At 41.7% G+C, this 26,126-nt stretch overlaps 1 protein-coding gene across 4 annotated transcripts in view; it reads left to right on the forward strand.

Annotated features, from left to right (window-relative positions):
* The first annotated feature begins 1,851 nt into the window (after positions 1-1,851).
* LYPLAL1 (lysophospholipase like 1) overlaps positions 1,852-26,126 on the forward strand; it is a 36,520-nt gene continuing 12,245 nt past the window's right edge. For 3 of the 4 annotated variants that reach the window (XM_077339667.1, XM_077339653.1, XM_077339676.1), the window contains exons 1-3: positions 1,852-2,236; positions 4,699-4,798; positions 19,428-19,597. In XM_077339667.1, coding sequence (XP_077195782.1) covers positions 1,867-2,236; positions 4,699-4,798; positions 19,428-19,597 — 640 coding nt within the window. In that variant the 5' untranslated portion in view covers positions 1,852-1,866. The remainder of the gene's footprint in view (positions 2,237-4,698; positions 4,799-19,427; positions 19,598-26,126) is intronic. The other variant, XM_077339660.1, reaches the window with a different exon arrangement.

Below are 26,126 nucleotides of genomic sequence, written 5' to 3' on the forward strand. Positions count from 1 at the left end.
GTTTGTGCTCTTCTTCTTTCCATGGAGGGTGATAGGACCAACATAAAAATGGTTTAAATAAATGAATAAGCAGTCCCAACATAAAATATTATTTTAATACTGTTTTCTCTGAGTGGAACCCAAGCTTAAGAGATCTGGAGTGGGTGGGGAGGAGGCATCCCCATCCCCACAGCCTTTCCTGCCTGGCCTGCCCTTTGGGAGATGGGGATGGGTGTAAAGGAGGCAGCCACTCCCCTATGGTCTTCCTGGAGCAGCCTGGCCTTTGGGAGAAATGGAGTAAGGTGGAAAAGAGGCAGCCCCACCATGGCTTTGCCCACCAAGCCTGGTTTTTGGGAGAGGTGAAAGAAGGGGAAGGAAGGAGGCAGCCCCTCTGCAGTCTTCCCTGCCTGGTGCAGCCTTTGGGAAATGCTGCTAAATTGTTAATTTGTTTTTATTATGTTTTATATTGTTAATGTTTTGTTTATATTCACTATGTTGGTTTTAATTCTTAAGGATTCATTGTCAAGAAGCCATCTTGGTGTTGTGGTTAAGAACAGTGGCTTCTAATCTAGCAACATGGGTTTGATTCCCCGCTCCTCCATATGCAGCCACCTGTGTGACCTTGGGCTCATCAGAGCCCTGATAATACTGTTTTGACTGAGCAATCCTGTAACTGTTAGAGCTCTCTCAACATCTGTTGTGGGGAGAGGAAAAGAAGGCAATTGTAAACCACTTTGAGATTCCATCTGGAAGTGAAAAGCAAGGCATAAAAATCAACTCTTCTTCTTAATCACATTATATACACCACTTTGAGCCATTTTGGGAGGGCAGTACAGAAATGTAATAATAATTAATATTCTAATTTTCACTTGGTAAACCCATGGAAGAAAAACTGGTAATTACCATTGCTCTGTCACAAGTTGGCTTGTCTGTCCAAATTGTCAATACTGTGAAAAATGTTGATTTCTGGTAGCTGTGCATAATAAATGCATAGTCCTTGGGTAATTCAGAGGCTCTGAGAATCTCAGTTCTGTAGTAAATGCAAGCTTTTAAACTAGAAGGTGCTTTATTTTGGCCAGCACCCTTGTATCTTCCTTATTTTAAAAGCTTGAGATGTTTTTTGTTCCCTTTCTTTATTATTGAAGAAAATAACCTAGAAAGTCTATCTTTAGAGGTGCCGTCAGTTAGACAAACATCAGAGCAGGCAATAAGGATGGCCTGTTCCAGTGACTTCAACTGCAACTGAAGCCCAATTTCACAGGAGGAAGGCCCAGTGAATAAAGTGGGCCTTGCTATTGAACACAGCTACTTCGGAGTACTGATTTTTTTAAAAAATTAAAACATCCCCAATAAGATGCATCCCAATGTGTGAGCCAAACTGCCGGCCCCATCGAACTGTTCCCTAGGCAACGCAGAGAAAACGGCACATGTGACAAGTCGTGAGCACTGGCTGCTGTGGGATGCGGGACTGGCACACGGGTCCCAGCGGTCACAATAGCTTTCCATCAGAACTAGGCACTTTACGACCGCACAATGCTTAATGCTAAAACAGAGGAGTGGATGATGCCTTTTCTTCAGCTACAGGGACTCATAACCCACCCTAACATACAGAATGCATTGTTTTCTAGGGACAGATGCAACTTTTGCGTAGTGGCAGTTCTTATTCAAGCTCGGCTAGCTCCTCGTATTTTCTACACCGTTAACTCTTCTGGGTTTCGTTTTTTCACTTCCTTCCCTCTCCCAACCTTTTCTCCCCACGCAAGACTATTTCTGGCTCCAGGTTCACCTATTCAATGCTAACCCGGGATACTATAATGATGCTGCCGAGCCTGAAACGCCGTGAAGGGCAAACACGAACCAAGCATTCAGTTCCCTGCCTGCGAGCCAATGGGACTCTTGGCGCTTGCAAACCCTCGCCCCACCCTACAATCGACGCGCCTGCGCCTCTGGTGCCACCTCTTCCAAGGCCGGCCCCGCAAAGACGGATGCGTCGTCTGTCTTGTTACGTGCAGCTCCCGCCCTTTTCCTGGCGCGCCGGTGTTGGGAGCTACGCCGGAAGAAGCAGGAGCCTGGATGGCGGCTCCGGGCGCGCTGCAGAGAAGCGTGGTTGCCCCCTCGGGAAGGCACTCCGCCTCGGTCCTCTTTCTCCACGGTTCAGGTGGATGCTTCTGGTCGCCGATGAGGAGATCTGCCTGCCCTGTAGCGAGCGGACTCCCATTTCAGAGAAAACTGGCTGCAGGGAGCGAAGAGGGCGCAGGTTTCCCCTGGGATAAGGAAGGCGTGGGGGTTGGGTTAGTTGTTTTCTCGCTGAGCAGGGACGAGTGTTGGAGAAGCACGAGTGCTGTGGTTTCTGTTCAGGTGATTGACCTGAGGAAACAGCTCAAATTCTCTTGGAAACTACTTCACACAGTGATGTGCCAGAATATATGGAAACAACTACTGTTTGCATGAATCTGCACACATAAGCAGTATTAGTTTGTTGCTTGGGAAATGTGGTTTGTGTAACCATTGCTAGTGGCTGTATCAATATGATCTGTACTTTTGAACATCACAAAACAGAATCCTATCCCATACATGTGACAATTTTAGGATCTCCTGGCTATATTACATACATGCCATAGGATAAATAACAAGAATTTAGGAGTCAGTATGTTACAGCCTAGAAATAAATATGCTGAACCTTGCAATTGGTTCGGCTGCATGGTTTGGTTCATAAATTGGTATGTACACACACACGCATGCAGGGTTTTTTAAAACAAAAATAAGCAGGAGTTTAATTTTACCTTCAGTCTAACAAGGTATTATTCCAACTTTAGTTTTTGTGGATTAAACTTCATTTAATCAGATACAAGTATTGTAGGACTTCACCTGGCAGACATTTATATATTTGTGATTTTGATAATTTGCTGTTTCTCTAGTTTTTCTTTGTAAATTAACACATGTAGTGGCTGAATCCCAGTTTTTATTATGACCAAGGCCTTGTTTAGCCTGAGCTTTGGAGAGACGGTGGTTACATCTCTAGAATTCTTCTTCAGCTGGTTCATGCCACAGAATAGTGACAGTGAGGTCCTGGTGGTTTGGACTTTTTTTAGGTGAACATGAAAGGAAGATACTTGGTACATCTTTTATTTTAGAACATCTAGGGATGTTTTTACATTATAAAGTCATTTAGTAGTTTTTGTACAAAGTCAGTGCAGCCTTTGATGCAGTGGGCTTATAGTCATTGATGAACCTATGCTCCATGAACAAAGTTTGAATCCAGTGGCACCTTTAAGATCAACAAAGTTTTATTCAAGGGATAAGCTTTCATGTACATATACACTTCTTCAGTATCTTGTTGTCCTTAAAGGTGCCACTAGACTTTGATCTGCTGCTTCAGACCAACATGGCTATCCACTCTGCTCCATGAATTTGCCTGGTACGTTTTAATGCTACCTGGACTAGCAAGTCATCAATACATAGTGTGGCAGTGTATCCCATTAATTGAACATGCATTGACTATTTTGAATCTGCTTCAACACCATTCAAGTTCTACTAGTAAGGGAGAGGAATTTTTAAAATCCTTTACATCTGAATTTCTATATTTTTCTTACCTCCTATTAATATTACCCCCCTAAACTGAAAGGCTCAGATTCTTTACTGGTAATGGATTCCCCCCCCCCCTGATTGTTTTCTGCATGTTTTCCATTTCTGTGATGTCCCCCTTCTTTTTTTAAATGGGGCATACAAGTTTTTTTGAAATCAGCTGCATCAAATATCTAGACAACAATGGCATCTGTTTTCAGCCTCTTTCCTAATAATTACTACTCTAGAGTTTACGCTTTTCACTGCTACCTTGGTGATATTAATTGGCTAGAAGTATAAAAAAGACTGCATATTAGAAGTGTCTTCATGCTTAATTTTTGTAGCTTTTCAGTAGCAGTGTTTTAAAGTTCAGCGAGGGTGGAGTGTACAAGCATGTGAAAGGAGGCTTTTCAGTGCCTTTGGGCAGCCTTGATTTTCAGACCACAAGTGTGCTGAAACTGGTTCATCAGCCAGTGCTGTGCTTACAATTATTGAAACTGTGGCAGCTAAGTAGGTGAGCTAGATCAAAGCCTTTTTAATGTGGTTTCAAATAACATTTTTTTTAAAGTGTAAACACTTATTGGGGTTATAGCACTGTAAACTTGTTTAAAATGTTTTTACTACCGTAGTGCAAACTCAGCTGGTGTTTTTTAAGGGATAATTTTTCATGGAAAATAGAACAGCCCAAGTTGCCAGTTCCTGATGCAGCGATGCTCCAGGGTAGCTGAGACTTGCTTCACAAATTATTTATCTCCTGTGTCAGTATACCCAGACCAGTGTATTTGATGCAACATGCCTTCCTCTCTCTATTCCATTATTTAGTTCTGTGAAGAATTTTTAAAAGAGTTAGTTTTGCTAGTTAATGAAATGAGTTGCATTAGCATTACAGTGAAATTCCTAAGTCCTCTGAAGCTATTGAATGGGGTAATTGCTTATGGTTGCAATGTTAGTACAGGATCCTACAGAACTTTCCTGCTAATGATGGTGTTTTCCTTTGGCACAGGTGGTTATTCTGGGGTTGCAAAAGGCAAACAAGTTCTGTAGGATCCAACAATTTCTATTTGAGATGTTAAATAATATTTAAAATGTAGGCCAAGTTTTTGCCATTGTATAAATGCACATCTAATATAAGTTTTATATATCTACATTACTCAGGTGATACGGGACAAGGAATAAGAGCCTGGATCAAGCAAGTTTTGAATCAGGATTGGTCTTTTCAGCATATAAAAGTCATTTATCCAACAGCTCCTGCCAGGTACTCCACAGTATTTTTTCATGCTATTCTTGAATTGATTTTTACCTGTAGTAATTATTCAGATTGTAAAGAATTTGAAAAGTAGCAGCTTCTCAGGAAGCTTTGAGCACAGTAGGATAATAACATAAATGTTTGTAGTCCTAATTTGTATTATGAATCAGTCCCCCTTGCCTTGAATTTATTATTTCTTTCACAATTAAAAGTAAGATCTGTTTTGAGCTTTTGTGACTTTTACGGATGCAGTTCATTGTGCGTGCTCCAAGCTGTTTACTTCATCCTCTTTCCTGGTAAAAATAAAATTGTCTCATTGCTGAAAATAACTTGTGATTTGTACAAAGGAAGGTTTTTTAAAAACCTTAAACATTGTGAACTTTACAGTGCACCTTCTAATTTCCAAGTGGCACTGTGAAGATGCATATGTGTTAAAGAAGAACGCTCAGTAAAACAACATTAATAGCCTGCTCAGCTAGAAAGCTCAGAAAAACAGTTGTTCTTCAGGTGTTCACAGCCGCTGCTTGTAATTAGTAGTCCACTGTTGGAGAAGAGAGATCTTCTGAAATATGAAATAAGATCAAAATAGGTGTTGCCATCAAGGCTTGGTCCTGCAAGGGAACAGTGGATGTACATAACTAAACCATTTGAATTTTGAATGCTTACTGTATACAAGTGAAAAGTGAAGTGTTTGAACACAAGGTCCTAAGAGGGAGTGCTCTTTGCCACTGATGAAAGTGCAAGTGAAAATGGCTGTTATGTCCAGACATCGTTCTGACAAAGAATGAAATAAAAGAAAAAAAAAAGAAAACAAAAAGGAACAGTGAAATAGTTTGTTTTTCACTGAGGATTGTTACATTGCCTTTGTTCAGATTTTGTTGTGAATTGCTTGGTCTTTACTGAACAGCTGTTTTTTGCTTGTAGAACATTCTTCAAGGGTAGCAAGGATTGCATTATGAGAATTTTGTTGGGAAACATTACCCACCAAGCCTTACAGCCCTGATCTTGCCCCTTCAGGTCCCAAAACTCAAAGAATATTTAAGAAAAACATGATTTGAGTCCCTTGAGGATGCCAAAACTACTGTTTTGATGTAGTGTAAATCAAAGAGTTAAGAATTCTTCAAGGAAGGGTTAGAGAGATGAAAACACCGCTTTCAGAAGTGTAGATCTAGACGGGGGATATGTCAAAAAATAGCTTCACATTTTGATTTTTTTGTTTTTGTTTACTAAAGGTTTCTATGATTTTGTAGTAATACTTTTAATATGCTTGTATTATTGGCCAGGCTAGAGTAACCAGGGGAACAAATAGAGCAAGCTTATGTGCACGTGATGAATATTGAATCCAAAAATTTCCATTTTTGAAAGTGTATTCTTCTGATCCACGTACTTCTGATTCACAGAACTTTCATTTTTCCTGATTGTTGACTTTAAAAGCAGTTCAGTAGAGTTCCTTCCCTGTTACCCAGGAATCACAGTTCCTTTGCAAAGTATTACAGAACATGCACAGTGATGGCTTGGATCATCACCTGCTATTCACTTTCTATTTATAGTGGTTACTTATGCTCATGGATGGGTTGAAGGGGTGTGTGGGGGACTGGGGGGAATAAAAAAATGCTTTTTCTTAATTCCTTGTTCTCACTGCAGCTCACCCAGTTCACCACAGGTTGTTTGGGACAGGGTATCCAATGACCCATTGGGGATACAATTTTAAGAGTCAAAGAAAACGGCATCAGAAAGAGGGAGGCAGGAAAGTCAGCATTGCAGCTCCATTCATATCATATAGGATACAAGGCTTTATTTTGAAGTCATGATGTTGGAAAACAAATCTAGAATGATTTAATTTGCTGGTCTTCATCTGGCAGATGTGGGCTGTATGCTAAGGTGGGACGTTATTTTTTGGAGTTGTACAGGATATAGCAACCACACTGAAGCCAAGTAGGTCTGAATTTAGTTGGAGCTTGCACAGGAGACTGCCAGGAAACATATGCTACTTTGAGTTCTATAGAAGGAAAGCAGGCTATTAATGTTGTAAGGAAATAGATAGTGTCATTGTAAAGTTAAGGCTTCTTAAAGGAAGAGGAAAGATAGAAAAGAGGAGAAAGAAGTCAGACTCACAAAGTGAAGAAGACCAAATTTGGCCCAATGATCCTCGATTTAAATGTGTTTCTGGGCCTTAAAAGGCCATAGACTGCAGCAGGCAAAATTAAATAGACAGAACAGGAAATAGTCAATGTTATTGAAATGCTGTCTTTTGTCTATAGTTTTTAGACAATGCAGTGTGTTTACCAAGGATAGTGGTTAGATGCTATTGCATTTTAAGCTGATAAAGACTGTAAGGGTGTTCTACAACATTAAATAGTTGAAGAGCTGAACTTCTGACCATAAAGAAGAAGGGCTGGTTTTTATACTCCATTTTTCCTGAAGGAGTCTCAAAGTGGTCTACAATCTCCTTCCCATCTACTTGCTACAGTATGAACATTCTTCCTCAATATGATCTTCCTTCACCAAGCTGCCTACTGGCAGGTATCATCACCTCAGCCTTAGTCAAAGACTTCCAAGGGTCCCAAGGTCTGTGATGCTGGCCTATATGCCAAGAGAATAATTCCTCATGAGAGCCTTGGATGGGACTTACTGATTTCCATTATCCCCCATCTCCAGTGATAGCTGGAAATGTGTGTACATTGGACAGATGTGCTTTAAGGAGTAGCTATTTGACTGATAGCTTCCTTGTTGGCTAGTCAGTCAGCTTCCCTAGCTCCCCCCACATCTCTACCATCTTGGAAAGGCCAAGATGTCTTGTTCAAGGCTATGCCTGCTGTTTGCTGATACAGTCAATACTCTGCCCAAGAGTTTCCAGGAGGCCCAAAGTCAATTGCAAGGTAACAGGGTAATGAATAAAACAGAATTAGCTAACCAGTCCACAACAGGTCTGGGAGTCAAGTATTCTGTCCAAGTAAGCAGGAAGGATTGGGGTGCAAGGTCCACAGGCAAGGCTGATATCAGGAAAGCTCTCTCTCTCTGCAAATAAACACAATATTAGTAACAAAGCAACAGACAATACTGAGTTTTACCAAGAAACTTGGAAAACAGAGCAAGTTGCTCCCACAAATTGGCTTTGCCAATATGTTTGCTTTTATCATCTTAATTCAGGGTTTCATTCAATCTTGGGGTTTCTTGATAGCCCTGGAAGGATTTAATTAATTTTATATAATTTTAATATAATTTTAAACTATTTTTTAAATTGATTAATTATTGGGTGTTATGATCATATATGGTCATGTTGACCTGCTCTCCCTTCCCAAAATGGCAAATTATGGGCATGTGTTGGCAGTGCGCACGTAAACAGCTATGCTTCCCAACCGTATTCTGCATGATCACGCCACTTCTGGGGTTTCTCAAAGCCTGCAGATTGTTTCAGGTGGTTCTCAATGGTAAAAAAGTTGAGAGAGGCTATCTTAATTACTGAAACCCAGATGTTCTTTATTCATTAAGTCCTTGGTCCTGCATCAACTCAGTGTTAGGATGCAAGACTGTGTTGTTCTAATCTCCTGGCACTCCTCAGCATCTCCTGGGTTGTAAAACTTGCTTTTTGTCTGTGATGCTTTGCTACCTCAGGAGATGCCGGAGGTGAAAGACAAACTGATTTCTGTCCCTTTGTCTCCTACCAGAAAGAACAACCCTCATCCCCTGAGGGTTATTTTGCTTGTTCTGACTCCAGATACAGCTTCTCAGATGGACATTTCACTGGTACTGCTCCTGATTCCTCCATCTTCTCATCCTCAAATGAAGAGACAGATGGCTGACTCACGGCACAAGAGATGCATCAGTCAGCTGTCATGGGCCAGGAGCTTTACCAGGACACAGTGTCTCCTTCTCAAAGCACCCAGGGTAGCTCAGTAAACCTATAGTGGAGTAAATTTTGTTATGCATTAAGGTGCTGCTTTGTGGACGACGACAATGGCAAACCACCTCTATTTCTTACTTGCTATGGAAACTGCTTGCTGGGGGTCACCAAACTTCCCTGCAACTTGACAGTAGATGACAAACACAAGGTGTCACTGAACAACAACACCTCATTAAATGGCTCGTTTATAATAAATAGCTCTGTCCAGTTTCAGTAGGCTAATCTTGGCCAGTGTTGAACAGCCTTGGTGAGTATCTATTGGGACTGGTTTATGTATGCAATGTCTTCCTTAAGGGCCTGATATTTATATATATCAGTGATTGACAAAGTATCTTAATAGTATATTGCAAAGAAATCCAAAGTGTTGACTCCCTAATTTACCCGCCCTTGTATGAGCATTAACAACATTCCAGTGAAGGCAGTTAGGACATACTGTCCAATGCACATGCCACTGTATCCACATTGCTCGCTGTCCCTCTCCAGGCCGGGCTTGGGTACACAACATGCTCCCTTGGCTCGACGCTTCTCTCCTTTCTCTTAACCACGGGGGATTCCATGGCGGCCCTGCTGCAGAGCACGTGGGGCTTGCCGGATGGAGTCGGGCAGGATGGGGCAACTTTGGACCCATGGTGGGAGGGGGTTGTTTTCTTGCCAGCTCTAAAAGAGCTGAGTGAAGCGTTTCGACGCATTCCTTGGCATTCCTTGCCAGGAGCCAGCGCAGCCCTCCGGGCAGGCTGGGCAGCTGCAGGAGGAGCCAGTGGGGTGCTGGAAATGCGTGTGCACAGGGGTTGTGTGTGCACCTGCGCACAACAATCAAGACAATGTGGAGGCAGCCATTGTCATGGCTCCGCCACTTCAGCCCGCCACCACCTGCCGCCCACCTCCACCACCAGCAGGCAACCTGGCGACCCCAGAGAATGGGCCAGGCGACCCCAAATGGGGTCCCAACCCCAAGATTGAGAACCACAGATCTAAGCAAAGGTCGAGGGAATCCAGGAAGGCTATCCTGTAGTTTCTAAAAATGTTCCTAAAATGTTTTGGAAGCAGGATGAGAATCTATCCATCTATTTACTCACCATCCTTTAGCATTTAAGAGTAAAGTATTCCTTCATTCTTCATCCCAAAAAAACGGTTTAATTTGTCTCAGATATCTAAGTGTTGGCAAATAGAGCATAATCTCATTGTGTCCTATCCACCTCTGCTTCTTGCCTTATCCCCCATGAACTGCTCCCTAATTTCATTTTGCTACTGATAACTTCCATAGTATTTTTAACCACCTGTGCAAAAGTGTGCGATTGCTAGCAAATGTTGGCATGCTAGAACTGTATCAGCATTGTGGAATGATGTAATAGTTTGAATGTTCTCCAGTAGGGTATTAATTCCAGCCTCTTAGGGCTAGTTTGGGCAAGGTGCCTGACAATGTCTATATTGGCATATCAAAAACCTTTCTTCACCAGTGCCACTGGTCTGTGAGCAGTGCGAATGGCTGACAGACTTAATGCAGACATAATGTTTCCTGATCTCTTGTGTAGGGTTAAGCCCAGGGAACTAAAGCCACTGATACTCTGCATGGAACTGTGAACAAACTGACATACTCAGAACATATAGCAGCAGTGCTTATACTTGTTATAATTAGCATTGTTACCCAAATGGCCAACATGTTTATGACCCCCGGCTTTTGGAGCATCCTCCTTGTGTGTTTAATAACACACACATGCATCCAAATAAAATTGCATTAGGGAATACTTCCTTTTGTATGCCAAGGTCCAGAATTTAGTAGTAGAACTTCTCTATGAGAATGGGGAAGGTCCAGGAAATAAAACAGGTGGAAAATATAAGAAAAGTCTAAACCTTTGTTTAGAAAAAATTGATTGAGAAAAGCAGGAGGCAGAAAGCTGCAGACTCTCTCTCACATGTACATACATACAAGCATACACGCAGCAAAGCTTAAACCATAGACAACCTAACACCTAAACAATAAAAGGACATAATAAATTTATTATTATTATTATTTATATGATTTGTAGACCACTCCTCTAGCAACAGTCCTGGAGTGGTTAGCAGCATGTAAAAACCCATACATACGTGGTTTATTTGGGGACAAATAAAAACATACAAATCTATCTGATGCACTGAGCAGGTCCTGAGGGTCTGAGGTAGAAGGAGAAGCAGGGCAGACATTAAAGCCTTCTCCAAGGGTCCTATGTTTAAGCCCACACAGAAGAGCTGCTACAACGTTCTTTTGATGTTTATACTGTTGGAAGGTGAGTAGTTAGTGGGCTGTAAAACTCGACTTGATTTGGATCCAAAAGGTTTGAATTTTACTGGCTGATTTGATTCCAACTACTTCCCAGGTAGACCTATTCAGGCTGCTTCCTTTTTGTCGTGCTGGGAAGTAACTTATGGATGAGTGGAATTTTCCTGGATCCCTATCTTAATTTTACTGAGGTGTGGGGGTTCTCTTATGGACATGCTCCGGTATCAGCACTCTACTTGTAATGATAGTACTCTCCATTTCCTTGAACGATTATGTTTTCTAGAGCTTTAGTGTCTGTTGACTGAGAGAACACTTTACCCCACCTTTCTCCCAATTGGGGACCCATTGCAGCTTGTCATTCTCCTCTCGTCTTTTATCCTCACAAGAAGCTTGTGAGGCACATTAGGATGAGGGAGTGTGACTGGCCCAAGGTCACTCTGAGCTTCCATGGAATGATACTGCACTCTTAACCACTACATCACATTGGACTCCAGCTAGTGCAGAACACTACAGCTCAGCTGTTATCAGGAGCCAGACAGAGCGTGCCTATTACTCCCACTCTACAGTCACTCCATTGGTGCATATCAGTTACTGAACTAAATTTCAGGTACAAACTACCTCAAACAGACCCCTTCATGGAACTGGTCCCTCTCCCCCTATTCTATACCGTGATAGCTTTGCTCATCTGAGCAAGGCCTTTTGCAGGTGCCACCCTGAAAATAAGCAAAGTCAACAACTGCCTGTACACTTATAATCTCTGTCATGGTCCCCACCTTAAGGAATGGCCTGTGTGGGGAGATCAGAAAGGTTCATGCAAACTATCCAAAGCTGAATTATTCAAGAGAACTTTGCACAGGAATTAGTGCTGCACTGTAACAGTGTGGTTCAGAAAGAAGCTTGAGGTGACTTATTCCGTGTATTTTCCCTTGAGTGTCAGTGAGAAAACTGGACTATAAATAGTGTAAACAAATTATACTGATCTTTTTCCACATGCACTCTCTTGCCTGCCCTCTTTCTTCAGCTAGGAGTAGTTACTTTTTTTCCAATCAATAATGCTGCCTTGAACAAGATCATGTTTTGGAGATGATGACAGTTTTCATTGAAGAATATCCGCTGACTATTCTGGCCTAACATTATAATACTAATAATAATGGTCAGCCAGTAGCCAAACTAGCACTGGATAATCTGATGTCATGCTCTTGGTAATAGTAGCCCGAAAGATGGTACTATGTTAGAACTCCTTGTTTATATACAAATTAAAAGATGCATTTTCAGAGTTCTAGAAAGTACTCTGAAGTGTAGTTGTGGCCAAGTAAATATTTTGCACAGATGAGCTGACTCAGTAATAGAAATCAAGGTTTGTATTTGAATGACTTGCTGAATTACGTACTATGTAAAAACAACCTCATCAGCTTTCAGTTGTTATGGTTAGTGTGTTTCTTTTTTGCTTTAATTATTGTGATTTTAATATGTTGTAATTTAAGGTGGGACTTTGAAAATATCATCAGCTACCACATCTGCCCAAGTAGTTTGAAAGTAGATGGTGTTTTTCTGCCATCCTTTCAATCTATAACTGCAGCTTTAAATACTGTTTTAACTACTATTACTGTGACTTTAAACATTTGTTCTCTGTTGAATGTCTAAATCTGAACGGAATACTGCCCATTTTCTCCTGCTGTTTTCTTCCTAAATAGAAAGTGATAGTTTAAATTGGCATTGTAACAGCAAATGTGGTCAAGTTAAAATTATGTTGTCTCAACTTTTTGAAATAAGTATACCCTACCTTTTAATGCTTCTCTTCAAAAAATCTAGGTCAAAGAATCTTTGCTTTATGTAGCATTTCCTTCTCACAGTTCTTCCCATTGTAAATCCAAAATCAGACTTTGAATAAATTGATACTGTGCATGCATGCTTCAGCAATCATCAGATAACTGGGTGTTTCTATTACACATTTTGCAAAGATTTTGCCTCTTTTAAATTTAAGTAAATATTTGTGGAGCCCTGAAAAATGGCTTTGTAGAATAGTGCAAACTGTTTTTGAGCTTGCAGTGGCTTCCTTCTCAGAATAGGTCTCTTATTTGGCTACAGCACAAAATCACCAGTCAGTTTGGCACCATTTAAATATGTTGGCGGGAGTCTTGTTGATCATAGCTGGGGTAGATCAGTAAAACTGTGTCAGGGGATGTGCAACACAGAGTGCCCACCCAGACTCTCAGGCAAATATTATATTAATTCATTTTTTTCAGGGTTCATGTCTTCATTCACCAACTTCAAATCATGCAATTGTGTATGATTAAAATCTGTATGGGTAAATAAAAATACATCAAAGATTCTCTTCATTCAGGCAATATAATATGAGATGAGATGAAATGGGATAGTGTTTCTCTCCTGTATCGTGTATCTCATTGCTTTTGTTCAGCTGTTGGTATTCCTACGGGCAAATTGAAGGAGCAAGTTACTTGCCTTCATCACAGATGCCTCTGGTATTTGTGCTGTTCTCCAGCTGTGATAAACTGTGGTCTGGTTTTCTGTGGCTTGTTCAGTGTGTGCTTAAGTGTAGGCTGTTATAATCTATGCTGGTGGCATCGTAGAACTTGGCAGCTTGTGTAGCATGGAGGATAAGATGACATCGCAACATTTTTCAGTCTCAGATGCTGTAAAGGAAGGAAAGAAGGCAGAAAAGTGGGGAAAGCTTGCTAATGGGAAGGTATTTTTATGTTGTTCCTATAGATTTTGTTAGGTTTGGGAGAATTTTGTTAGGTGCAGTATATAAATCAAATGAATAAATAAAAATTAAATTTAAATGCTGTTCATGAAATGTGGTGAGTGGCACAGATTAACTTCAGGCCTGTGCATCACTTTTACCCCCTGCCAGAGCCGATTCACCACACAAGCATCCTCTTGGGGGGTGCCCTGTTGGCCGAGCACCACTTGACAGGAAGCAACAGGTTGTACCTGTCCTTATCTTTGACGCAGGCTGCAGAGTCTGTGGGTCTGCCTTGGAGTGAGAAGCATGCACTCTAATTGGTGTTGCTGCTTTTTATTGATTTATTTATTTCTTGGATTTCTAGGCTCCCATCTCCAGAAAAGGTATTGTGGTGGCTTACAACAAGAAGAATAATCTTGTACAATAAAATGTTTAAAATCTTTAAAAAATTCAACTAAAATACCCCTGTGGTTGTCCCATCAGTAAAACCAGTGGTCCCCAACCCCCAGTCCGGAGACCGGGACCGGTCTGTGGATCAGTCGGTACCGGGGCACAGCTCCTCCTCATCCTCCTCCTCGGCTGCTGCCTCGGGGGCTGCCTGCCACTCTGCCGCCGGCTCACCTTTGGTGCTCTCCAGCGGCCGCCATGGCTGGGGCTCCCCTTCAGCGTGGCACTGCACAACTGCTGCTGGCAGCGCCTCCCAGCGAGCGGCAGAAAGTCAGGGGCGCCAGCGGGAAAGCAAGCAGAGCAGGGGTGCAAGCGGTGGTGGTGACGTCCCTCAGCAAAAGACTACCCCCCCCCCCGGGCCTCAGTAAAATTGTCAAGTGTTGACTGGTCCCTGGTGATAAAAAGGTTTGGGACCACTGAGTTAAACTATCTCTTGGGCCTGATGTTAAAGCCTTTCAAGTTACAATGATTGGCTTGGCTTTGGTGGCAGGAGAATGGCTCAAAGAGCAGAAAAGACTGGCGCAGATGCAGCTACAAAATCTTCAGTAGTTATTTCCAGAAAAGTCAAAGTATCCCCAGTTCTACTGGCACTTTTACCACTTTAACAGTGACAAGTAATTCTTTGTTATGGAATTTTTACAAACACGTCTAGTACGTAAGATCAGACTCTTTATAGTCCTACTATAGAAGTCTCAAAATAAACTTTCTCACTGTAGTATTGCAAAATTCAAATTCAAAAAAACCTTTAATGGCATATAAAAACACTGTCAAGTATTGCAAAAATATAATAACTGGGGGTACCTTGACAAGTCACCTTTCTGGAAATAAAGCTAAGATATAACTACTGAAGATTTTGTAGCAGAATCTTTTCCCATTTTTTCTGCTAGCGTTTTCACGGACGCTAATAATAGTTTGAGTATTACAATTTTCATTGCAGCAAGCTTCATGATTTCCTTGGTTTGGATACACAAATCATCTGTTTGAATGTGCTTGAGCTTCAGGGACTGTAGTCTGGAAAAGTTCCCTTAGTTTAGAGGTAGCAGCCGTTTCTCATACTCAACTCCCAGCACAATATGCAGCTGATAAGAGACCGTTGCCCAGTCAAAACATGTAGATGTGATTGGAAACTAGGGGAGCTGACTGAAATGTTCTGTCAGGAATTATTTCAAGGTTTTATTGGAGGTTTTAGAGCTAAGTATTTCACCGTTTTTCCTTTTACGTTGAAATGAGTTGTTTCTAGTTTCTGCATCAACATAATCCCAGAAGGCAAGGGCTGAATTCTTAGCCTCTCTGCTTGGAATCTGATTCATGCATGCTTGTTCAACACTAGACTACAGGATCAGTTGTTTGATTTGAGGGTGGACAGTCAATAACACATGCCATGCTTTTATATCCTTTTATTTGCCAGCCATCACGTTCATAGTGGTGAAGTATTGCCATACCCACAGGTATTCCTGGAGCCAGGATCTTGGTTTCAACCATTTAAATTGCTGATAGGAAGGAAAATGACAGTGGCTTAAGGATTATCAGTAGGCAAGTTAGAGTGACTCAAATGACATTTGAGTCCTCTAGCGGTCTTAGCTTTTACAGCTTCAGTTATTCATAATTGCTCATAATAAATTTGTTCTCTTATTTGAGAACGTTGGGACGCTCAAGTATATGGAGAGTCATTCATTACTGACCATTGAATCCTGATACAAATAGAACTATGAAGACATCTTCATTTACATTTTGATGTTTTAAACTTGCTAAAGATTAGAAGCAAAGAGATGACAAAAGAGAGCTTTAAAGTTTGTTTTGGCTTGGGGCACACTTTTTAGATAGTATTTTGAGGGTATAGATTAAAACTGGCACACAGAACATGTACCTGGATGCTGAGAATTCATTTGTAAAGCCCTGGCCTCAGTTACAGGAAAATAATTAAGCGTATCCATCTTTCTTCAGTGGACAAAACCTCCAGAAGGTAAAACAAAGGCAAAGTGGTTAAATTTCTCTCATTGAAATTAAGGACCCTTGAAAAGATGGCTCAGCATTGGTTGGCTCATACCCATGGCTTATAGAAATAAAAGAAATCTCAGTAGACAGCATTTATTACAATGAAGAAGCTGAGCTGACATTTTTAAGAAAATTATGCCTTTCCCCCCCAAAAGTCCACATATATACTAAGCTGTTCTTTAGAGCGGTAGTTGAATATGCTTGCATTTGTGCTGATGGAGAAGGCTTCTGTTGCCAATGGGACAGAAGCCAAGAGACCTCAGGAGCTAGTACCAGTGGATTAATCTACACAAAGCTGGATGTCAGGGAAAGAAAACAAATCTCTTTGTTCACTCGCAGAAGGAATGGCATCCGTACTGTTGCCACGTCTACCCAGATTTAGTGTAGGCAATCTTACAAGAAAGAATCTGTCAGCTGTTTTTTTAAAAGTTTCACTCTTCAAGTTCCTCTGTACTGTCTGACACCCTAATTGCCCATTAAAATTACATTTCAGATTCAGACCGTATTGTCCTTTACCTGACAAGTGTTATAACTGGTTGCTCAACTGATTGTTCTCAGCCAGTGGTTGGATGGATTCAGACCTTCTTCTTTGAAGGAATGGATTACACCTTCCTCCTCAGCCAAGGGTTGTTTTTGTTTTGAAGGCATGGCACTTTTTTTCTAAACACATTTGTCTGAGCTAGAGCTTTTCTGGCATTTCTGATCCAGAAATAGTGATAAAAATGTCATTTGTTTAAATGGAGATGGCAGGTAGAGAATTGAAGAGGAATGCCTGCACCTGTTGTGCTTCAGTTGAAGAGAGCAAGATAGACTTTCTGAGCTCAGAGCAATTACTCAGTCACCCAAAGTAAGACCAGGAGAGTGTTGCAGAAGAGTGCAGGCACCCCAACCTATCTGCATCCTGTCCCACACAGCTCAGCTCCCCAGTGCTGCTTCTCAGACGACCTTCAGCAATGGAAGTAACCTGTGGCTGTGGAAGTAGGGTCAGTGGAAGAGATGTGATGAGTTTATAAAAGGTTCATTGCCCCTCATCTGAGCATCCTTTTTGTGGCGAAGACTTGGATCTTCTATCATGCTATTTCTTTTTTTACTGTTCCTAATTTAAACTCACAAAACTGCCACCATTACTCGTCTGGTTTTTTTGTTTTTTGTTGCCTACTCAGGAATGGTTGCCTACCACCCACTCATATATGAGTCTATCTGAGCAGGGATCTTCTGTGGAAAACAATTTTGTAAGTGACTTCCATACATTTGGAAATGATTTTAATTAGTCAGTAGTAAACGGTTCATTGGTGGAAGATCACACTGCTGTCGTTAAAATCCACCCAAATACGGTGGGTGGCTATTTGCACAAGCAGCTTACTACATTGGGCATTTTACTCTCAAGATGAAGTTGCCTTCCATTGAATGAAACCCTTGTTCCATCAAGGTCAGTATTGCTAACAATATGAGCAATAAGTATGAGGAGCAAGGAAATGAGCAACTGCAGAGCATGGAGCCCTGTTGCCCCTGACTCTTAGCCCAGGGCTGGGGTCCTGTCATACTTATCAAGAAAAAAAAGACTTGATTAAAAAGCCAGTTCACACAATCTTATTGCCAGCGTAATACAATCTCTTTGAATTTTCTTTACATATGTAACGTTCAGAACAATACTGTGCAGATGGCTGCTGTTTCCTGACACCCATTGAAGAGGGTGTGAAAGCACGCTAGACCAGGGGTAGTCAACTGCGGCCCTCCAGATGTCCGTGGACTACAATTCCCAGGAGCCCCTGCCAGCATTCACTGGCAGGGGCTCCTGGGAATTGTAGTCCACGGACATCTGGAGGGCCGCAGTTTGACTACCCCTGCGCTAGACGATAGTGACCATCTGCATGATCTGCTGTTCTAAATATTGCACAACTTGAGTGATTGCGGAGGCTAAGAAAATTAGAAGTCCCCAGTGCAAATCTCCTTTATGTAATAAATTTCATAGATGGTATTACATAGGCCACTATCTCCCAGAACATAACCACTGCCATCCGCACACCGCATTGGGATAATGGTCAGTATCCAACTATGCAGTTTCTCCAACGGAACAGCACATACATATGTAGACAAAAGGGCAGCAGTTCTTCTGTTCTTACTGCAGACCTACACTTGCCCCCCCCCTAAGCTGTACCTTAAGACTCTGCCAAACCCTAGGTACAAAATTTCTGTAGTTTCAGTAGGCGTCATTAAGAGGAGAAAGTACTGCATTGCAAACCCCATGGATGTTTGGATGTCTGCCTACCTTACTGTGCTGTTGTAAGAATAAATGCATTAATGAACTGTTTAAAGTGCAATATACTGTAAATGCCTAGAATCATGGCTGGGGTGGTGGTAGAGTACAGGGTTACTATGTGGTTGTAGAAAGGAATTGTGCCTCATTTAGTGAGAATGTTTCCACATTAGGAGAAATACCTTCTTTTAGCTTCACTTCGGATTTCCTTTGGATGCTGTAAGCATTTCCACGTTTGAGCTTTCCTCCCCTTATTTACGGGGTTGAAATTCATGACATGTTTTCCGCAGTGAGTGTGACAGAGGCAGCCTCCCCCTTTTCAAAAAATGTGTTATTTGCATTATGATGCCATCTTGCACCTTTGGTTTTGTTGTGCCCCTTAATTCCACCATTTTGTGCCCTTGATTAACTCCCCCCTTCCCCCCAAAGTGTCCTGAATATATTTTTTTCCACCTCACTTTATTGAAATTAAATGAGAATTTAAGAGAAGAAGCTTCAGGTTCAGTTACTATTGCTTGATTATATGATAAAGCTGCCATTAATTCTAAATATGTCTTTAAATTTTGGCAGAGTTTTGTGACTTGCCCAGTTTACAGCCCAGTTGAGTTGAAGGAATCTTAAAAAATAAAGCTATCTGTACAACTTTTATGTACGGTGTACATTGCAGTCATATCCACTCAGAATATCACTAGTCATGTGTTATAAATGGCAAATTGAGGCCAGCCAACCCACTTTGTGGAATCAGAGCTGAAATAGCACTTGGTCTGCTGTAGTATCCAGTCTATAACATTACAAACTCTTTTAACAGCTGTCTGGGTTAGTGTTGAAGAGGTGGTGGAGATCAGTTGCCTCTTAGTCATGCCCTTTTTGATCTTAAAATCTCCCCCTGCCCATGGAAGACCTGGACTTCAAAATAAAGGTATGTAGCTATAATAGATAGTATGGGACTTAATTACTTTGGTCTTTCAGTGATGCAGCATTCTGTTAAAACAATGTGTGGAAAGGTCTTGACAAACTTGGTGGTTATACCCTTTTTCTTACTCATGCTGTTTTCATCAACCTTTCTTCCAGACCATACACGCCTATGAGAGGGTCCATGTCCACTGTGTGGTTTGACAGATATAAGATCTCTAATGATTGCCCAGAACATATTGAAACCATTGACTCGATGTGTCAAGACCTTACGAGTTTGATTGATGATGAAGTTAAAAATGGCATCAGGAAGAACAGGATACTCCTGGGTAAGATTTAAAGGAAGAACATATTTAACATGTGTGAAAGAGTTCATCCTATGAATTGAGCCAAGCCTGAAATATGGTATGTGGTTGTGGAGGCTTTGAGCAGCCAAAAAACTCTTTAATGGTTTGGGTGGAGCTGCTGATGCCTTCAAGGGGCAATGTACAGCCATTATAACTGAAAACAATCTAAGTAGGTTAGTCATGTTGAGCTTCTACTGCCACAAGCCAATTAATTTTGAAATGGGCCTCTCTTAAGCATCGTTATTAAGGAACAAACTCTCCAGACACCATCTAAAAGTTTTTATTTATACTTTGGTTGAGAAGCAAAGTACAATCTACTGGCTAAATTTCAATGTCATAACAAACCACATCATATAAAACCATGGTTTGATTAAACTCCAGCTCAAAATGATGTCTGGATACAGACTGTGGGTTGTTGTTGGATGCTAAATTGGGTTTCAAAACCATAGGATTCTAAACAGTGGTATGTCATGATGCCTGAATGCAGACCTCCCAATGTGATCAGCAGCCCCATCGCTCTTAGCCACTCACAAACAGAGGGTGACAAAAGCCGTAAGAGTTGCTCCAGCTCCATTCAGCAATGGATGGTGCATGCTTCTATCTGCCTGCTCACTATTCAGCCACTGAATAATAACAAGCAGGTTGCATACATGGGGAGGCTTGGCTAGATGTCTGGACATATGAGGTATTGGGAATTGTGTTGGAAAGGGGGATAGCAACACACTAACTGGCATGTACAAACAAGTTGTGGTCTGTTTACATACATTAGGCTAACCAGGGGTTGTAAGACAAATTGAATCGACAACTTGTGATATCTGAATGCAACAATTATGTAAAGTGAAAAGTTCTGTCACATAAACTTAATTGCAATAGGAGTTGTGGAGAAACACAATCATGCATTCATTGTGATGAGACTTGTGAAAAACAATATTCCAAGTGGATTATGCCCATTATGTTGAGGACTTAAACCAGCTTAAAAACTGTACAATTTGCAAATATCTTTTTTAACCAACAGTTTAACCAACCATCATATATGGAATTTGCACAAGTATCTATTTTGCCATGTTACTGAGGAGCTACTGAAGCTTCCAGGTAGACATGTAGTTTTTATGCCCATCCATCTCCCCACCCCCCAGAAGGAAAAAATTGTAAAGTGTCCCTAGTCTTTTACTTTGTAAGAATTGAGTGCTACAGGCACCACAGTGAGTACTTCAAGGTGCAGAAAACTTGCTTTTAATGCGGGAATTTGTAAAATCATATCCAGATGCCACCAAGATGCTGAATTGTGGACCAATCCACTTTTGCCTGTTTTCTTTCTGGACCCAGCCCTTCTTAAGCCTCTGAAGTACCCTGTTTTCTTTTCCTTGATGGCTCATTGCCCTGGCTCCAGGATGTGTTGTTTTGGACAGTGATCAACCAAGTCTTTTTGATCTGGTTTTCCTGTTTTACCTGCTGGCATGGAAGCATATGAAGAAGAACAGGTGTCTCCATAAAAGGGGCTGCGGGGGCATCCCTTATATGATATTGTATTGTGTCCTAGAAAAACACAACCTAGGAAAGGCCATTATGAAGAGAATTTTTCTGTCTGGAAAGTCACTTTTTGGCAATATGATTCTACTTGGAACAAGCTACTTAAAAAAAAAAAGATGCCCAAGCTGACTGGTGACTGCCCAAAGAAAATATTATTCTGAACTACTTAAATAGCACAGGTAAATTACTGCACTTAAAAAAAGTAATGAAGTTGATACATCTTTTAAAAACATCTGTCTCTTTTACATAATGGGAAAAACACATAATTGATTTGTAAATATAATCCTAATAATTCAGGCGAGAAGGCAGCATGGTGTAGTATGATCTTGTCAGATCTCAGATACTAAGAAGGCTTGATACTTGTAAGGGAGACCACCAAGAAGGATTCTGCAGAGGAAGGCAATGGCAGCCCACATATGTTTCTCACTAGACTTCAGAGCCCCTTGTTGGGGCCACCATAAGTTGGCTTTACACACACAATAATTAATTCAACCAAAGTTTCTTCAGTATTAATCTCTTTAATATTTTTCCTTACCAGATTTTATGCATCTATTCTTTTTGCTCTTCTTTTAAAAATATGTTAAAACTTAATACTAATGCGAATTAAAATTACTCAATGCACATTTAAATCTTAGATTTACTGACTACCATTCAGGTGTATTGAATGACAGACCATAAAGCAACTTATTGAATATACATTTTTAAATCTAAAAAATCAGCCAGGCAGTTCAAAAGTAGTTTAGTAAGGTTCTGTTGGTATCTGTGGTGGGAAGTCCAATAGGACTTAAATTTCCTTGGATCCGCCCAGACCACCATCAGTGCCTGAGGGTCCAGTGGTTCCGTGCTCCAATCCACCTTTGGTTCATTCCGTAGTGACCACATCGATTCTGAAGCCTAAACCTCCTAAGAGAGGCGTCTGGAGCAACTGGGGCAGTGAATGTTCCTGCTATGGATCAGCAGAGTGTAGCTCGGCTTCAAAGCCTCCAGCTATTAAGAAAGCTCAAAAGAGCAAGTATAAGGACAAGTCCCAAACCCTGCAGCCCCTCTCACTGGCCCCTCCTGGGGATCGCCAGGATGGCATCAGACTGCACATAGTGCCATTGTCCTAATCCAACAGTATGCATCAGATTTCCTCTCCCCACATCAGACACCCTCTGAGGTTGAGAGAGCCCTGATATTACTGCTCGGTCAGAACAGCTTTATCAGTGCTGTGGTGAGCCCAAGGACAGCCAGTTGGTTGCACTGAATCAAACCTGGCTCGCCAGATTAGAAGTCCATACTCCTAACCACTCCACCAAGAGAACTCTCTCTAGATGACTCCTTGATGGAACTGGCATCAGTCTCCCCTGGTGAGGAATATAAACTTCACAAGGAGCAGCTGCTCAGGATGGCTAAGCCCCTAGATCTCAACGCCTTGACCTCAGATGCACATTTGAAAGATAAATTCATGTCAGCTCTATTCAGAAACACCCACAGTAATAGCCCTTCTGGTTATTCAAGACCCAGCAGATTTCACAATCCCAATTTGTGTCAAGTTTCCAGACAGGAACTGGGACTGGCATGCTGCCAGTCTCAAGGGAGTAGAATGTGTGAAGTCCATAAACACAAGCCGAAAATCAGAGCCACCAGGAGCTGGTCCATAGTCCATGTCACTTGCCAAAAGTCCAAAGTACAGAGAATTCAATCAAAGCAAGGAAGCAGGAACAGAGTTGCAGGCTCCAGAATAGGCAACGTTGCCAGCACAGGGAGCAATTGCCTGTACTCTCATTTTATGCTTGGTGCTCAGCTAATCCCAAACACCTGCCTAATTAGTCAGAGTAAGAGCTCTGCAAACACTCACAGTTGCCCAACCTTCCTATTTCAGTGCCACCTGGCAAGCTATCACTTCAGATATTTGGGTTCTTTCTGTTGTTGGTATTGGTTATATGTTATAGTTGAAGTCTAGACCTCTTTGCCAAGGGGGGTTATGGGCAGTTGACAACCCCTTCCCTGAACTCTCTCAACAGTTGACTGAATTACTAGCCAAAGGGGCAGTTGAGAATTCTTGAGGCTATGAGATTCTACTAAAGTTTTTTCCTGGTTGATAGGAAGGACGGTGGGTCCCATCCTATTTTGGACCTCCATGATTTAAATAAATTTCTGTATGTTTCCAAGTTCTATATGGTTTCATTACCATCAGTTATTAAGTCTTTGTCACTGAAACTGCACCTTCAGTCCAATATATGAGCAATTCACATTGTGGTTCACTTAGTGTACAAGTGGACAGGCTCAGCAGGGCATTCAACCTAACTTACGAATGGCCCATAAATTAAATTTATCTGGAACTGATATTTGCTCGAAGGGGGGTCCTCCAGGTAGGCCTATTTGCCAAGGCATGGTCCACATATACTCTGGTTTCTCTTCAGCCAAGGCATGGTCCACAAAGGCTCCTTGGTTTTGCTCCCATGGCAGGATAGATGAGGGCTCTAGGGGAATACATTCCAAGCATAGTGAAGTGGAAAGCTTTTTTATGCCTTCCTTCCTCTGCCCTTGATTTTCAGAGTCTTAGTCAAAATGAGGGCAGAACACATAATGGCAATCTTGATCGCCCCCACCAGTTCTGGTTTTTGAACTTTGTGTTCTTGGCTCTCGGAAACTACATCCAAATCCCGCAGAGCCCTGACCTTCTGTCTATCAGTTCCCTCCAGTATCTGGACCCCAGCCGACTTCATATTACAGCATGTGGAATACAACCATAGACCCCTTGATCCCCGGGAAGTTATAGTGAGATTTTGTTACATTCTAGAAAACAATCCACTAAAAAAAATTACAGATATAAACAGGATCATTTTGATTCCTGGGCCTGAGAGAAAGGATTGTGTCCATCCACCTGCCCGTTACCCCAGGTTCTAGATTATTGGCCCCCTGGGGGCTGACTTTTTCATTTGTTGAGACTCATCTAGCAGCGATTGCAGCATACCACATTGAGGTACAAGGTACCTCTGTGTTTGCACATAAGCTGACCAAACAATTTCTAAAGGGATTGATGAATTTGTTTCCCCAAGACATGTACCCCTCCTGTGATGGTCATTGGAGGTAGTGCTTAATGCACTAGTAAAAGCCCAGTTAAAACCCATAGCCTGTTCATCGGTGGGCTTCCTTACTATGAAGGTTGCCTTTTTAGTGGGGATTACCTCAGGTATGGCTGAGGAAATGGCAAGAGTTTGGGAGGGGAAAGAGGGTTAGCAAAAATGATACAATTACCAATCTAGCAAATGGCGAGAACAGATGGATTCAAAGCAACCAAAACGACAAGCATTCAGTTGGACAATCTGGTAGAATCCATCCAGGGGAAGCTAGATACCAAAGAGGCAGTTTGGAGGCCCCAGTGAAGGGTATTTTATGTAGTAAAAGTCACATAGGCAAAAAGTGGATTTTTGGACAAGGGATTCAGATGCCCCCTTTGATGTGTGCCCAAAAGCTTGATTTATCCAGGATGTCCAGGAGCAAAGCGATCAAATAGAATGATCTGGGAAACTTTGGATATGGTTTGATCTAGGTTACTACTATAAAGCTTTTGGTAAGCTGGGGTTATGTTGGGTGGATAGGAAGGAGATTTCAGATGTAAGAAAGCACTTCTGAGATCTGACTTTTGCCTTATGTCTAGGCTAGTGCAAATGTCCAGAGTCCATAGTCTTGATAGAAGAAGCACACAAGTGCTGGGTCTGGTAGTACTGGTGACATTCCCCCCCCCTCCAATTTTGAGATGACGGAACATGTGTCCATTTCAACTTCATGGTAAGTTGCAGTATTTGACCGCAGATGATGGTCATGAGCAGTAAAAGGGTTAGGTAGCCAGATTTTACCACTAAAGAAAACTAAACAAAAATGAAAATGATTTATCCAAAAAACGAAAACCCTGTTCAATCAAAAGCAAAAACAATTTTGTGATGTATGAAAGTGTGCAGCTGGGGTTGCTTTTTCTCCGTGATCATGATCAGGTGAGTTGAAATCAATGCAATATGACTTTACATGTAGGCACAAGTACACATCATAGAAAAGAAATGCAGATGTTAAACCAATTCAGCTCAGATGCAGGTGTTGCTACTATACACAATGGATAAATGCAAGCCTAAAACAAATGAAACCAACCTACTGCCTACAGGATGTGAGGGTTGGGAACAATTCTAGCTATCACTAAATGCAAACAAGAGCAAAAGAAATAGTATGATGAACAGAGAACTTCAAGAGGAACTAAGAAAGAAAAGGAAAATGTTCAGGAAATGGAGGGAAGGACAGAGCTCTAAAGAAGAGTACCTACAGGCTACTAGGCACTGTAGATCAATCATCAGAAAGGCCAAAGCTGAGAGTGAGCTAAGATTGGCCAGGGAAGCCCATTGTAACAAGAAAAGATTTTTCAGTTATGTGAGGAGCAAACGTAAAGTAAAGGAGGCAATAGGCCCACTGTTGGGTGCGGATGGACAAACTCTAACGAAAGATGCAGAGAAAGCAGAAAGGCTTAGTGCCTATTTTACATCTGTTTTTTCCCACAGGTCAAAGTGTTTAGGCACATCTAGAGATGGCCGTAGACAAAGGATAGTGTCTGGGTGGCAGGTTAACATGGATAGAGAGGTTGTCGAGAGGCATTTAGCTGCACTGGATGAGTTCAAATCCCCTGGTCCGGATGAAATGCACCCGAGAGTACTCAAAGAACTTTCCAGAGAACTTGCACAGCCCTTTTCCATCATCTTCGGAACCTATTTAAGGACTGGAGATGTCCCGGAGGACTGGAAAAGAGCAAACGTTATTCCGATCTTCAAAAAAGGGAGGAAGGATGACCCAGGAAACTACAGACCAGTGAGTCTGACCTCTATTGTGGGGAAGATAATGGAGCAGATATTAAAGGGAGCGATCTGCAAACATCTGGAGGACAATTTGGTGATCCAAGGAAGTCAGCATGGATTTGTCTCCAACAGGTCCTGCCAGACCAACCTAGTTTCCT

Source organism: Paroedura picta, chromosome 1 (assembly GCF_049243985.1).
Source record: "Paroedura picta isolate Pp20150507F chromosome 1, Ppicta_v3.0, whole genome shotgun sequence".
NCBI classification, from domain to species: domain Eukaryota; kingdom Metazoa; phylum Chordata; class Lepidosauria; order Squamata; family Gekkonidae; genus Paroedura; species Paroedura picta.